Raw genomic sequence first — 13,627 nt, forward strand, 5'->3', positions numbered from 1 at the left:
AAATGCATTTCTCGCGAAGAATCCAACTCACATTTCTAAAGCTAAAGTCTCTCTTGCACTCTACACCAGACGATAATAATGCCAACTGCACATCTGGAAGCCTTCATTACTTGATGATTTTGCTTATTGAAGTTTCATATTTGGATGATTTTGTTTGGTTAGTTAGGGCTTGTACTGTGCTGCTGCACCTACACGCCTAAGGGTACAGTTGATAATTGGGGTGTGACAACTGCTGTCCACCGTCGTTAAATACTTCACAACACTAAACTTTGGTATTTAATAGGTGTTCATAGGGTTCGTAGATTAAAATACTTTTTTTCCACTACAAAAAGTAGAAGTATCTGACAGTTGCACTTGCCTAGGTGGATGAGTTTTTTCCCCTTAATGAGTCAATAGGCAGAAGAAGTTGCCATTGTTATGGGGACAGTCTGCCCTCTGTATAATGTACTTTTATTCTTTCTTATGGATGGATGGATGGACAATCAACGACAATAGACTGACCTTCACATACAGCACGTCTACCAATGGCCAAATCTATAAGAAGGAAGGCTTGTCATTCCAATGTTGCATCCGAGTGAGAGGAGAGCAGAGGCAATTACCACTAATGTTGGACATGCTCTCGAGTCTCTCCTCATTCCCACGCTCTTCTCGTTTTCATATTTTCTACCGCGTTTCATGTCATGGGAGAGTTTAGAACTGCAGCATCGCCTTTTCCTTCGCATAGGATTTTCTATTATTCTTCACTTTTGAAGAACTGACTGTAGATTTGTGAGAACTAGTGAGTGCTGGGTACTAAGATGAAGAACCGGAGTATTTTGACCTGCGTGTTCTTGATCGAAATCCTCTGTGTCCATGGTGGTGTGGTACCAAATCCTTTTGGAATTCTGGTTGCAGAAAATTCGAGAGAAGCAGAGCCAACCAATGGCAATACCACTGCTGTGGAAAAGGATCCAGACAGCGTAGTGCAGATGGTTCAAAGGTAAATTCAACATTCAACTACATCGAGTTTGTTATGATATGTTAAGTGCATTTGGTTACGAATTTTTTCTGGATTGGGTGTGAAATTTGAATTCTTTCTGTTATTGCAGGAGCATTGATAACAGCACGAGGAGGCGAGAGCTGGATTATCTGTCCTGCGGAACTGGTAACCCCATTGATGATTGCTGGCGTTGCGATCCCAATTGGCAACACCACAGAAAACGCCTGGCAGACTGCGCCATTGGATTCGGCAGGCATGCCAAGGGAGGCAAAAAAGGGAAAATTTACGTGGTAACGGATCATCATGATTATGATGCGGTAAATCCTCGGCCGGGCACCCTGCGTCATGCGGTGATTCAGACAGAGCCCCTGTGGATTATTTTCCAGAGAGACATGGTCATCCAGCTCAAGGAGGAGCTGATTATGAACAGTTTCAAGACAATCGACGGAAGGGGTGTCGATATCCACATTGCATACGGGCCGTGTATCACCATTCAGCGTGTGCGTAACATTATCATCCATGGCATTCACGTTCACGACTGTAAGCCTGCAGGAAATGCTATGGTGAGGGACTCTCCCACGCATTTCGGATGGAGAACTATGTGCGATGGAGATGGGATCTCCATCTTCGGAGGAAGCCACGTTTGGGTGGACCATGTCTCCTTGTCCAACTGTGCAGACGGTCTCATTGATGCCATCATGGGATCCACTGCTATTACCATCTCTAACAGCTATTTCAGTCATCACAATGAGGTAGTTACATTCAAGAATTCAAAATTAGGAATCTGTATAAGTTTGAAGTAGGTTGCAGTTGAGCCCCAAGAAGAGATAGATTAGTTACATTGAGGAACTCAAAATTAGGAGTCTGTATAAGTTTGAAGCAGACTGCAGTTGAACCCGAAGAAGAGAAAGTTTGGTTTATATATGTCAAAAAGTTTGATTTCACTTTGATCCAACCCCCATTAAAATACTATGAAGAAATGATAACACTTGCTCTGTTTTTGTGTTTTGCATTGCAGGTGATGTTGTTGGGTCATCGTGATAGCTACACTCCCGACGTCAAAATGCAGGTGACTATTGCATTCAACCATTTTGGCGAAGGTCTTATACAGCGAATGCCAAGGTAAATAGATCCTGCTTTCGCTCCAATATTCTAGACTTGTAGCAGTGGTGTTATCAAGAAATGGGGACTTATGAATGGATAAATGAATGCAGGTGCAGGCATGGATACTTCCATGTGGTGAACAATGACTACACTCACTGGGAAATGTACGCAATTGGGGGCAGTGCAAACCCCACAATCAACAGTCAAGGCAATAGATTCATTGCACCTGCAAATCGCTGGGCTAAAGAGGTGACGAAACGGGTAAACCAGAACAAGGACGAATGGAAAGAGTGGAACTGGAGATCGGACGGAGATCTGATGCTAAACGGTGCGTATTTCACGCCATCCGGAGCAGTGTCGTCTTCGGCGTATGCAAAAGCATCGAGTATGGCAGCGAGAGCTGCCATCCATGTCGGGCCGCTCACTCAGGATGCAGGCGTTCTCCACTGCAGGACAGGAGCTCGCTGCTAATGCCATGGCTGGTGTTTTGGGCGTTTTCAAAATTCTTTGTGTTTTATAGATAGATGATTATTCTGTTTTGTATTGTTTGGAGAGCGGCAGTTGATTCAATGATTAGCGCCTCCACATTTTGTTTAGCAACCTCGGCATGCAGGGTGTTGCAGATAGATACCATCAATAAACTCCAACTCAAGCTTTTCATCTGGGAATGCAATTTTTTAGCGGCAGCAAAGACAAGCGGAGATCCGTTGCGGTCGCTGTTGTATTTTATTTTGTGATTGTGGTGGATAGGTTGTAGTCTGAACTTTTTCTAATACCAAATTCCTCCTATTTTCTCGCCATTTTTCTGTTTTGGCAATCAGGGAATGCGTTACTTGAATGTGTTCAGTGTTAAACTCTGATTTTGGATAATTAAACATGGATCAATCCATCGAATCCAATTCCACATGTCCAGTTAACACTCATTTAGAAATTCATACACGCATCCCAACACATCTTTCCTAAATAAAAGTTGTGAGATTAAAGTATGTTACAACGCATCTTTCAGTGATAAAGGTGGTGAAATTAAAGCATGCTGCAAATTTAATTATCAGAATAAAATGTACCAAGAAAGAAAATCGAAACGTTTAACAGGCTTTCCTAAATATCAACTCCAGCTCACTCTTCGCGATGGATTTAAGTTTCTTTCCGAGAATAGGGAATATTCATTTGAAGTGATCACATTCTTTGGCCAAACTTATCAGAGCCTAAGAAAGAGGAGAAAGTGAGACCTCCTAGCGAGGTGTTTTAATAACGAGACTTTGATCTATGTTAAATTAAGTACAAGAGCTTGCGCAATTAAGCTAATCCTCCCAACTTTATATGTTAAAATATATACCATATATTATGTAACTATCAGAATATTTTTTTGGATCCCCTCCATAACACTGGTTGTTTACAACCGATGCTATTCATGATGTTGTTTCTACTTGGGATTATCTTTTCATAATATCCCATGGAACCTTCAGAATATTTATTGGATCTCCTCCATAAAACTTGTTGCTTTTTTAGCTTCCTCTATATATGGGAAAACTCTTCTGCTAATGCATGGGGCATAACTACATCAATTAGGGTCAATGGACAAAATTGTAAATGTTTGACACCTAATCCTCTAAGGGTTATGGTGTCAAAGATAAACAGTGAAAGAGAGTTGTCCAAGAGACATTGGAATATGAATCCAATAGTCATATGAGTGTATGAATCCAATAGTCATATGAGTGTATTATATATGTGTATCATTTGTTAACAGTAAAGGCATTCATGCTTTACCTTATTTGGTTGTCCACATTCCATGTATATCTAGCATGGTATTAGAGTAGGTGAATTCCTATTGTGCTCTTGAGCCACTGGTTTTGTGGCCACTATGCATTTCAGTTCTGCCATCCTGAGCTTGCCATAACACAGCTCAAAGGCCTCACTTTAAATGTGTCTACAATATCTACCATCCAGACAATTTTTTTTCTTGTTAGCTACATTTAATAAATTTTGCATTTTCACCTATCCTCCCTAGTGCTCATGAAAATCTGTCAGTGCATTTAGGTGCTATTTTTTCCACGATTTGCTACCTTTTATAATGCTTTTAAGGCCTTGTTGGCGGTGTTGGACCCGCCAACATGTCAGGGGATCTCCCCAGTAAGAAGTCCCAACTAGACTTCAGATCGTTTGGTGTAGGAGTCCCAGCAATGGCTCATACGGTATCGCCTTGACCGTAGTTGCACGTCGAGGCAAGTAAGATGTCCCTATTGGTAGCAAGGGTATGACATACACATCAAGCTAAGGAAGGTGCATGAATGGTTCTAACACACGGAAAGCGACGTGAGTGCGCCCCTTGGAAACCTGTGGAAGCACACGGCTTGGAAGGGAACACACGAGCGAAGATGCATCACAAACTGGAAAGAAAGTAAGCTAACAATCCAAAGTGATGGTTAAACCAACAACACATCTTAGTAAGATTCATACATACTTATACAGAAAGAGTCCATACATGCATGCGTAAGAAAACAGATACATATATCATTAGAGTAACCAAGATAGCTAAAATACAATAACAACATATGCATGAAATGTGCTCGATCTGTTATATTAATAAGTGAAAGTTCCAATCATGCAGTACAACCATGACCAACCACTAGTCCTGATAGTGGAATGCTACAATCATTGTTGCCTGCTACTCCAAAGAGATGTACTAGCTTTGTGTAGAGTCCGAAGATTGTCCTACCATGACATCCTTTTTGCCTAATGATCCTCTCTTTTCCTATATATATTTACCACCTAAATAAAGCCATATCTACTAAGTTTTGATGAAGGTATGCAATAATATGTCTTCTTGTTCATATTTAACTTTATACCCTATTGTTTTATTAAAGTTGCAATTGGCTACCGAATCAGTCTTTTTCCACAACTAATCCAGGTTTTTGTAGCTGTCTCCATTGTTGGCAGGGTTCCGGAGTTCCAGGTTAGCAATGAAAGGTGCGGATGGATAGAGGATGGCCCCCTCGTGGATCCCTTCCTATCCCCTCGAAACTGTTTGCTAAGAAAAGCGTAGGAGATCACGGTCAAACTCCAAGTCAACCACCAGATTAATGAAGAACAAAACCCGAGATCAATTAAAACCTTATCGTTTTGCTTTCGGAATAGCAAAACGAAGGTTTAGCGATGTAAGTTTAGATAGGATAGAGATATTAGGCTTGAATTATTCATACAGTTATGCCAAGAGACCTGCTATAAAACTTATGGCCGCACTGTGATTTGGGTGTGCGCCAAATGATATAATTGTGAACAGTTTGTGAATTCTGTATGAATAGAATTGGTTTTTGTGTGTAAGCATTGTGTTGATTGGAAGCTCTGGACTTCTATGTGGAGGGTCCCTACAAACAGTGACAGGCTTTAATCAATTGCAATATGATTTCTTTTAATTCTTCAATTGCTTTGTTTTGTGTGACATTGCAACATAATGATTTTCACCAGCGAATTGTTATTTGCATAAGAACTTTCATTTGCTTTATATCTAGTTTAGTATGTTATTTAATTTTCTTTATACCTGGTATAACATGGTCCTTTAATTTTCTTATTATCTAGCATAATTGAAGTGGTTCAATTCATAATATAGATGTTGCTTGGGTTATTTTGTTTGAGCGAAAATTGAATAAGTAAAAGAGTGAGAAGTTCTCTCCTAAATAATTGAGTTCAGACAATATTTCTTCATAGCTGATAAAATAAGTTTCTTTTTGCACTTAGAGAATTAGAAACTGCAACATAAAGATTCAGGATCAAAAACTCCAAAACAATCTAATACAGGTAGAACCACTCTCACATCATCTACAAACTAATTGGATAGAGATTAATTCATAGGAAACTTAACCAACATCCCTAAGAATTATGACACTAATATAATTGACAAACACCACCTCCATCTTAAGTTTAGATCTTAACAAATACATAACAACCTAATGAATAACTTCTAAGCACATATTTTGCACCTGTACTTCATCAGTCTACGCACCCTAGTTGACAATTTATGATTGGCAATTCAAAGACATTGAATTGACCAACATTTTGGTGCTGCTGCTGGGGAAGTACAATTAGAAGTAAAAAAAAACCATCATTAATTTAAAACATGACATGCATAGGGATAGAGACTCTAGGGGTAGATTTGTAGGATGAGGAAGAAGTTTAATTCCCACAAATCCACTCACTTCACCACGATTTCGAGATTCCACACCACTTACTCAAACCTGAATTCCATTTAGAGGTCGACAAAGACTTCTTGAAGTCTCAACATCAGAAATTCAATCCAGAACTTCACCTACTTCTTCTACTAAAGCTGTAATTGAAGAAAATCCTACATCCCCAACTACAAGAGTAATCTTTCTATCCCACACTGGTGAACAAATTTTGGGAGAAGAATTAGAAGTTCCTAGTGAAGAAGAGGAATTGGAAACTTATTCTAAGCAACCATTGATAGAGTAACCAGAATGATTAGAAGAACACTATATTAGCTCCGAAGAATCTATCATGGTTGAAGAAGGGGAAGGGAAAGTACACAGTGTCCATGGCAAAGAAGATAGGATTGGAGGAAGAGGAAGAGGAAGAGGTAGAGGTAAAGGATGGGGTAGAGGAAGAGGAAATCAAGATCCTTCAGGATTCCCTATTCTTGATGAAGATACAACCCTTACAATGAAAAATATATCACCCTTAATTCTTCCTAATTTCCATGGGAAAAGAAACGAAGATCCAAATACATTTATCTTTGAATTTGAAGTATTATGCAAATCATATGACTATCTCGATGATGCTCAAAAGTTAAAATTGTTCCCTGCCACATTAAAAGACTCAACATTAAAATGGTTCATGAGTCTAGGAGTGCATTCTATAACAACATGGGGACAAATGAAAGAGGTTTTGTTAGGAAAATATAGAGATTATTATATGCCTAGTAACCTTAAATATGAAGTCTTCAAAATGACACAAATAGAAGATGAAAATCTTGAAGACTTGGTAGAAAGGGTTGTTTATAATGTTAAAAGAGAAAAATGGATAATTTGGATGAAGAAACCTTAAAAGCTCTTTTACTCAAAGTCGTTAAAGATGAATGGATCGATCTCCTTAACCTAACTGAGAAAGGAGATATTTCCCAACTACCATTTGTAGATATTTGTGATTTATGTGCACATATCTCAAGGGGTAAAGCACGAGTTGGAAAGAGTCCTAGAGACCCTCTCTTTTCAAGAATTAACAAGTCTGCAGCTGGGACACTTAGCAGGGAAAAAATAGGAAATTTTCTTGACACCTTCAAAATAGATATTTTAGGGAGCCTAAGTGAACATATAGACACCCTTAAAATACAAAACAAGAAAAATTCCAAAAACTTTGCATTATCTATCTTCTGTAATGTCGGAAGAAACATGCTCTAAGAGAGTGTCCCTTAAACTAAAAAGCTATAGAAACCTGTGTCATATGTGCAGATAATCATGATATGAAGGAATGTCCATCCTTACCAAGTCTTAACGCTGTATTCAAAGATTAAGGAATCTTAGAACCAGTAGACCCTCTTTACTTTATAGCCAAAAGACCATGGAAAAACCCCCAACCAAATCAATTACAAGGATTTAGACCACAACAATTTTCCCAGTCTTCACAAAGTAATTGGAATTCAGCCTGGCAGCCTTGGGGTCTGCCACAGTCACAACCTTGGAATCAAGGATGGAAAAATCCTTATGGAGCCTATGCTCAATATCAACAATACTCGCCATCTTACCTTCCCCCACAATTCTTACCCCCGTCTAATCAAATTCCTCAAGCTAATCAATTGCCATAAGTCCTAGTTTAGAATCAAAACCCACAACTTTCCCTACCATTTCCACAAAAATCAAATCAACTACCCGCTCAAACACTTCCAAATCCTAATAATAAAATACCACAACAACCAGTGTACAACATGGAGGGTCAAAATTCTCCAACTTATGTAAAAACTCGACTAGACCTAAAAAATGTCTAATTAAGGTCTGCAAGAGTATTACCAAGAAAACCTCCTGTTGTCATTCAAGAAGCAAAATATGATCTTCAAAAACACAAAAATCAATCAGAAGAAGGGGAGACTTCTCTCCCTCAAAAAGAAAATAAACAAATAGAAGAAATTCCAATAGATACTTCTATCATAGAACAACCCTCAATATCAGTTAAACCACCTTTCCCAGAAAGGTTGAAAATCGATGAAAGAGTAGAGAAACAAATTGCCTTGCCTAATTACAATATGATGGATGAATTGAGAAATTTTTGTATTAAGATTTTTTTATTACAATCCATAAAAGAAATACCAATTTTTGCAAAAATAATTAAGGAATTAAATACACAACACTTAGGGAGAAGAAGAAAAGATATAAAAAGAATTCAGTTAGTCAGGAAAATTAAAGACATTATGATGGGAAAGATGACAATTCAAAAATATTTAGACCCAGGAAGCCCCATTGTAAAAATTCACATCAATGGAACTAAAATATCAAACACTCTGATTGATCTAGGAGCAGTCATAAACATAATGAGCAAACAAGTTATGGACACACTTAGGCTTCCTAACTATCAATACACACTAACCTTATTGAAATTAGCAGATAGATATGTTATTAAACCAGATGGTGTGTTAGAAGATGTTTGTGTATCTTTATATTCTTGGGAATATCCGGTTGATGTCATGGTCTTAACACCCAAAAATAGTCTAGGAGGACATCCATTAACTCTAGGAAGGCCTTGGTTGGCTACAGCTGATGCTTTTATTAGTTGTAGATCAGGCGATATGTTTATCTCAAATGGAAATTGTTCAAAGAAATTTACATTATACCCCCTGCAAGAACAACAATAGCTACTGAAACTGAAGAATGGATAAAAGATGGAGAAGATATACAACCTATTTTTGTCACTCAAAAAGTGAAAGAGGAAAACCAACTTTTAAATTTACTTGAAAATAATGAATCTTCCTCACATTATGAGCATAGTCGAAATGAATGTCTCTCATCTAAACAAGTATCATTGTTGTCCATGGAAAAATTTTGGAATTCCTCGATAGGAATCTTTTTAGGAAAAACCTTGAATGTCAATGAAAACTTGGAAGAAATGCAAAATAAACAATTGATAGAAATTTTACTGAAACATTCTTCTGCTTTTGCATGGGAATACACTAACATGAGAGGGATTGATCCTAAAACTTGCATACATCATATCTACATTGAACAAAATGCAAGACCAATTAGGAAACCTCAACGAAGAATGAACCCAAATCTAAAAGAAATTGTTAAGGAAGAATTGCAGAAATTATTAAATGTAAATTTCATCTATCCAATATCTGGCAGTCAGTGGGTTTCACCCCTAGTAATAATCCCTAATAAGAATGGAAAATGGAGTGTATGCATCGATTATAGGGAATTAAACAAAGCAACATTAAAAGTACATTTTCCACTACCTTTCATAGACCAGGTCTTGGATACATTAGCAAGAAAATTTTTTTTCCTTCTTGGACGGGTTCAGTGGATACAACCAAATTTAGGTAGCCCCTAAAGATCAAGATAAAACCACGTTCACTTGTCCATGGGGAACTTATGCTTACTGGGTACTTCCCTTTGGGTTATGTAGTGCTCCAGCAACATTCCAAAGGGAAGTCCTCAACATTTTCTCTGACCTTATTCATGATTGTGTGGAAGTATACATGGATGACTTCACAGTCTATGGGGATTCTTTCAATGAAGCACTAGGAAATTCAGAAAGAGTATTAATAAGATGTCAAGAAACAAATCTCTCATTAAGTCATGAAACATGTTTCATGATGTTTAACGAGGGAATTGTTTTAGGTCACCATATTTTCGGAGATGGAATTAAGGTAGACTCATCTAAGGTGGAAGTCATTTCTAAATTATCAGTGCAAAGTTGTCAAAAGGATGTTAGAATTTTTCTCAGTTTTACTGGATACTATCGAAGATTTATAGAAAACTTCACAAAAATTGCATCGTCACTCTTTAAATTACTCACCAAAGACTGTGAATTTAGTTGGGATTTTGAATGTCAAGTTGCCTTTGAAACTTTGAAAAAGAGAATTTTTGAAGCACCCATCTTAAAAGGACCTAACTGGAAATTGCCTTTCCATATCTCAATGGATGCTTCAGATTCAGCCTTAGGAGCTGCTTTAGGACAAAATGATTTCACTCCTTATGCCATTTATTATACTAGTAAAAATTTAACTCCCGCGGAGTTAAATTATACTGTAACTGAAAAAGAGTTCTTAGTTGTAATTCATGCCATTAATAAATTCAGACATTATATAACTAGCTATGAAAGTTTTGTCCACACAGACCATTCTATCATTAGATACCTAATGAATAAACTAGTCACTAATGGAAGAATAACTAGATGGCTCCTACTTTTACAATAATTCAACATAACCATTCTAGATAGGCCAGGAAAACAGAACACAATTATCGATTTTCTATCTAGAATACAAAATGAAAATAATGATCAACTTGTAGAAGATAAATTTCCTGATGAATATCTTTTTGCAGTATCTACTAAATCACCTTGGTATGCAGATATTGCTAACTATTTTTGGCCACAGGAAAAATGCCATTTCATTTATCCCCTAGAGAAAAAAGAAGAATAGTCCACAATAGCACATCCTATTCATGGATAAATGGGGAATTATACAAGACAGGACCAGACCTCATCATCAGAAGATGTGTTCAGGAGGATGAAATACCGGAGATACTAAAAGCTTGTCAGGATGAGCCATGTGGAGGACATTTTTCTAACAGGAGAACTTCTTACAAAATCTTGCTTTTACTATATTATTGGCCTTCCATTTTCAGAGACACCAAGGAATATGTTAAAATATGTTACAGTTGTTAGAGAATGGGCAAACCTACTCTTTCAAATGAAATTCCACAGCAACCACAGGTACTTATCGAACCATTTGAAAAATGGGCATTGGATTTTGTTGGACCAATTAGCCCACCTTCAAAGAAAAAGAAGTATATTCTGGTATGTATTGATTATGTCACTAAATGGGTAGAAGCTAAAGAACTTCCTTTTGCTACTGAAAGTACTATAGTTTCATTTCTTTTTGAGGATACTTTTACTCGTTTTTTTGTCCCAAGAGAAATTGTAACAGATTAATTGACACAGTTCACATCCAGAATAGTGCAGAAGCTTGTCGACCAATACAACATACATCATCGGAAGTCAAATCCATATCATCCACAAGCCAATGGACAAGTTGAGTCCACAAATAAGGTGATCGAGGCTATCCTTAAAAAGACTGTACATCTACAGAGGGAAGATTGGGTGGAAAAGCTTCTAGAAGCCTTATGGGCCTACAGAACTACATGGAGGAATACTACAGGGCATGCTCCCTATGAACTTTCTTATGGGAAGAAAGTCTTACTTCTAATAGAGTTCCAAATCCAAACCTATAAGACAACACTCCAGTTAGATCTTAACTTGTCAGAAGCCCAGAGGCAAAGGATGACATAATTAAATGAGCTCAATGAAATCAGACAAGAGGCATTCCAGAGGACCAGCTTAGTGCAACAACAGAGGTCAATATGGCATGATAAGTACATTAAATAAAGGAAGTTTCATCCGAGAGATTGGGCATTGCTCTTTGATTCAAAGTTCAAAAATTTTCAAGGGAAATTCCAAACCCATTGGCTTGGACCTTATGAAGTTGAGAATGTCTTTGATAATGGTGAAATTAGAATCAGGACTATTGATGAAGAGAAAAATCCTCTATTAGTAAATGGACATCGACTCAAGCTTTACCAAAAACCATTAACAAAATAGGAATTTGTTAAAATGTTTCAAGATAATTCAGAACTGAAGATGGTCAAGAAGAATTCTTCTTCTTTTCCACCTTATAATTTTTCACTCAGTTTGTTCTTAAAATAATAATAATAATAATAGTAATAAAAATATAATAAATAACTTATATATATATATATATATATATATATATATATATATATATATATATATATATATATATATATATATATATATATATATATATATGAAAAAAAAATTGTATAAAATTGAAAACCAACATGTTGTTGGCATGTTTATACAGAAAATTTAAAGTGAAAACAAACTTGTTGGCACTTCAAATTTTCTTTTCAAAAAGAAAAAAAATAATAAAGTTCATCTACTAAAGCCATCTTTCTCTTAAGCTATAGAATCAGCAACTTTCCACAGCTTGGACAACTTTTTGCACCTTGGACAAGTTTTTGTAGATAAAACAAGTTTCTGCAGCCTAATAATTTTGAGGTCTACAAAGATTCTTGGTGATCTGGATTAAAGGATAGTTGACAACAAGGTACCTGCAGGAGATCAAAGGAAAACAAATAAGGTTAGCAAAAGATATCAAAGGTACGTGCTGCTTTAATTTAACAATGGGGAAGGTTATATAGCGTATATGACTAAGAAGATATAGTACTAAAGTGTAATCATCATAACCTAAGGGTAATGTCCGCCTAACAAAATATCATATGCCACCACTTTAAAAGTCATGTCACAACCTTATGCCAAATCTATCGAAGTAATTACCAAATCATAGGTTTGAATGCGCCTAATGGTTGGATTCGTCCCTATAATCCTTATGATAATCTATCTATTCTGCCCTATTCTTACACTCCTCTGAAATTTCATAGCTACTCCATCTTTCGGCTAGCTATAAAACCCTACCGGCCCCATTTTCCTGTCAAGGTAGCCAATCTTCAAGGAAAAGCATCCTTCGGAATGGGGATAATTGTTCGAACTGAGCCAGCAGGGAAGCAATTCCTAGAGGGGTACCCACAAACTAGGGAGCTGTTGCAAAGGAGACAATGGTTGTAGTTCATTGAAAAATTTAAAGGCTTCCACAAGGAAGTAACGAAGACATTTGCATGCTCATTCGATGGAATTGAAGCTGATATTGGGGACATTAAGCTCATAATAACAGAGTCTATGATCGCCAAGGCTATCGAGCTACAAAGAATTGGAGAAAAATAATTTAAAAACAGGGGGATTGATAGTGAGGACTAGAAGGTCTTCCTCAAGAATCTGAACATGGACACTACGATCTACAAGAAAGGTATTCCTACCACTGCTCTTAAAAACAAATGGAGAAACTTATTACTTGTGCTTTAGAAGTTTATCACATGTGAGGGTAGGTTTGGGAAAATGTATTTTTATCATGTTAGGATGATGATGCACTTCCTTGAGGATCATCAAATGAACCTCCCTTATTTCCTCTTAAAAATCCTTAAGAAAATGTCTACAAATGTTCAGAAGAAAATTCAATGCATAGAAAACACCATGTATCATCATGACCTGGTAAAAATATTGGTCGAATTTCATCTCCAAAGTATAGAGGATAACTTGGAGAGTTTCCTAGTAAGGAACCACTTTGAAGAAAAATCCCTAGAAAAAGAAAGTAGCAGCAGGGCCCCTAGAGGGAGGAAGAGAACCATAGAAATGATAAAGGAACATGCACCTCAAACTCAGACAAAAGTATCAGAAGAATAACTACCT

General features: G+C 37.1%; 1 protein-coding gene across 1 annotated transcript; it reads left to right on the forward strand.

Annotated features, from left to right (window-relative positions):
- Positions 1-461: 461 nt before the first annotated feature.
- LOC149233569 (putative pectate lyase 18) lies at positions 462-2,883 on the forward strand. The gene is made up of 4 exons (XM_089376765.1): positions 462-979; positions 1,089-1,731; positions 1,998-2,101; positions 2,194-2,883. The coding sequence occupies exons 1-4, from the start codon at positions 798-800 to the stop codon at positions 2,552-2,554; spliced, it is 1,290 nt and encodes a 429-aa protein (XP_089232891.1). The 5' UTR covers positions 462-797; the 3' UTR covers positions 2,555-2,883.
- The last annotated feature ends 10,744 nt before the right edge of the window (positions 2,884-13,627 follow it).

This window comes from Pinus tabuliformis, chromosome J, assembly GCF_031772625.1.
Source record: "Pinus tabuliformis cultivar Carrire ecotype Pingquan chromosome J, CPIR1, whole genome shotgun sequence".
NCBI classification, from domain to species: Eukaryota; Viridiplantae; Streptophyta; class Pinopsida; order Pinales; family Pinaceae; genus Pinus; species Pinus tabuliformis.

What these genes read in the sequence shown, in the direction of transcription:
- LOC149233569 (XM_089376765.1), top strand. Translation starts at nt 798, where the DNA reads ATGAAGAACCGGAGTATTTTGACCTGCGTGTTCTTGATCGAAATCCTC. An exon ending in GTAGTGCAGATGGTTCAAAG is followed by an intron (nt 980 to 1,088) that starts GTAAATTCAACA and finishes CTGTTATTGCAG; the next exon opens with GAGCATTGATAACAGCACGA. An exon ending in CTTATACAGCGAATGCCAAG is followed by an intron (nt 2,102 to 2,193) that starts GTAAATAGATCC and finishes AAATGAATGCAG; the next exon opens with GTGCAGGCATGGATACTTCC.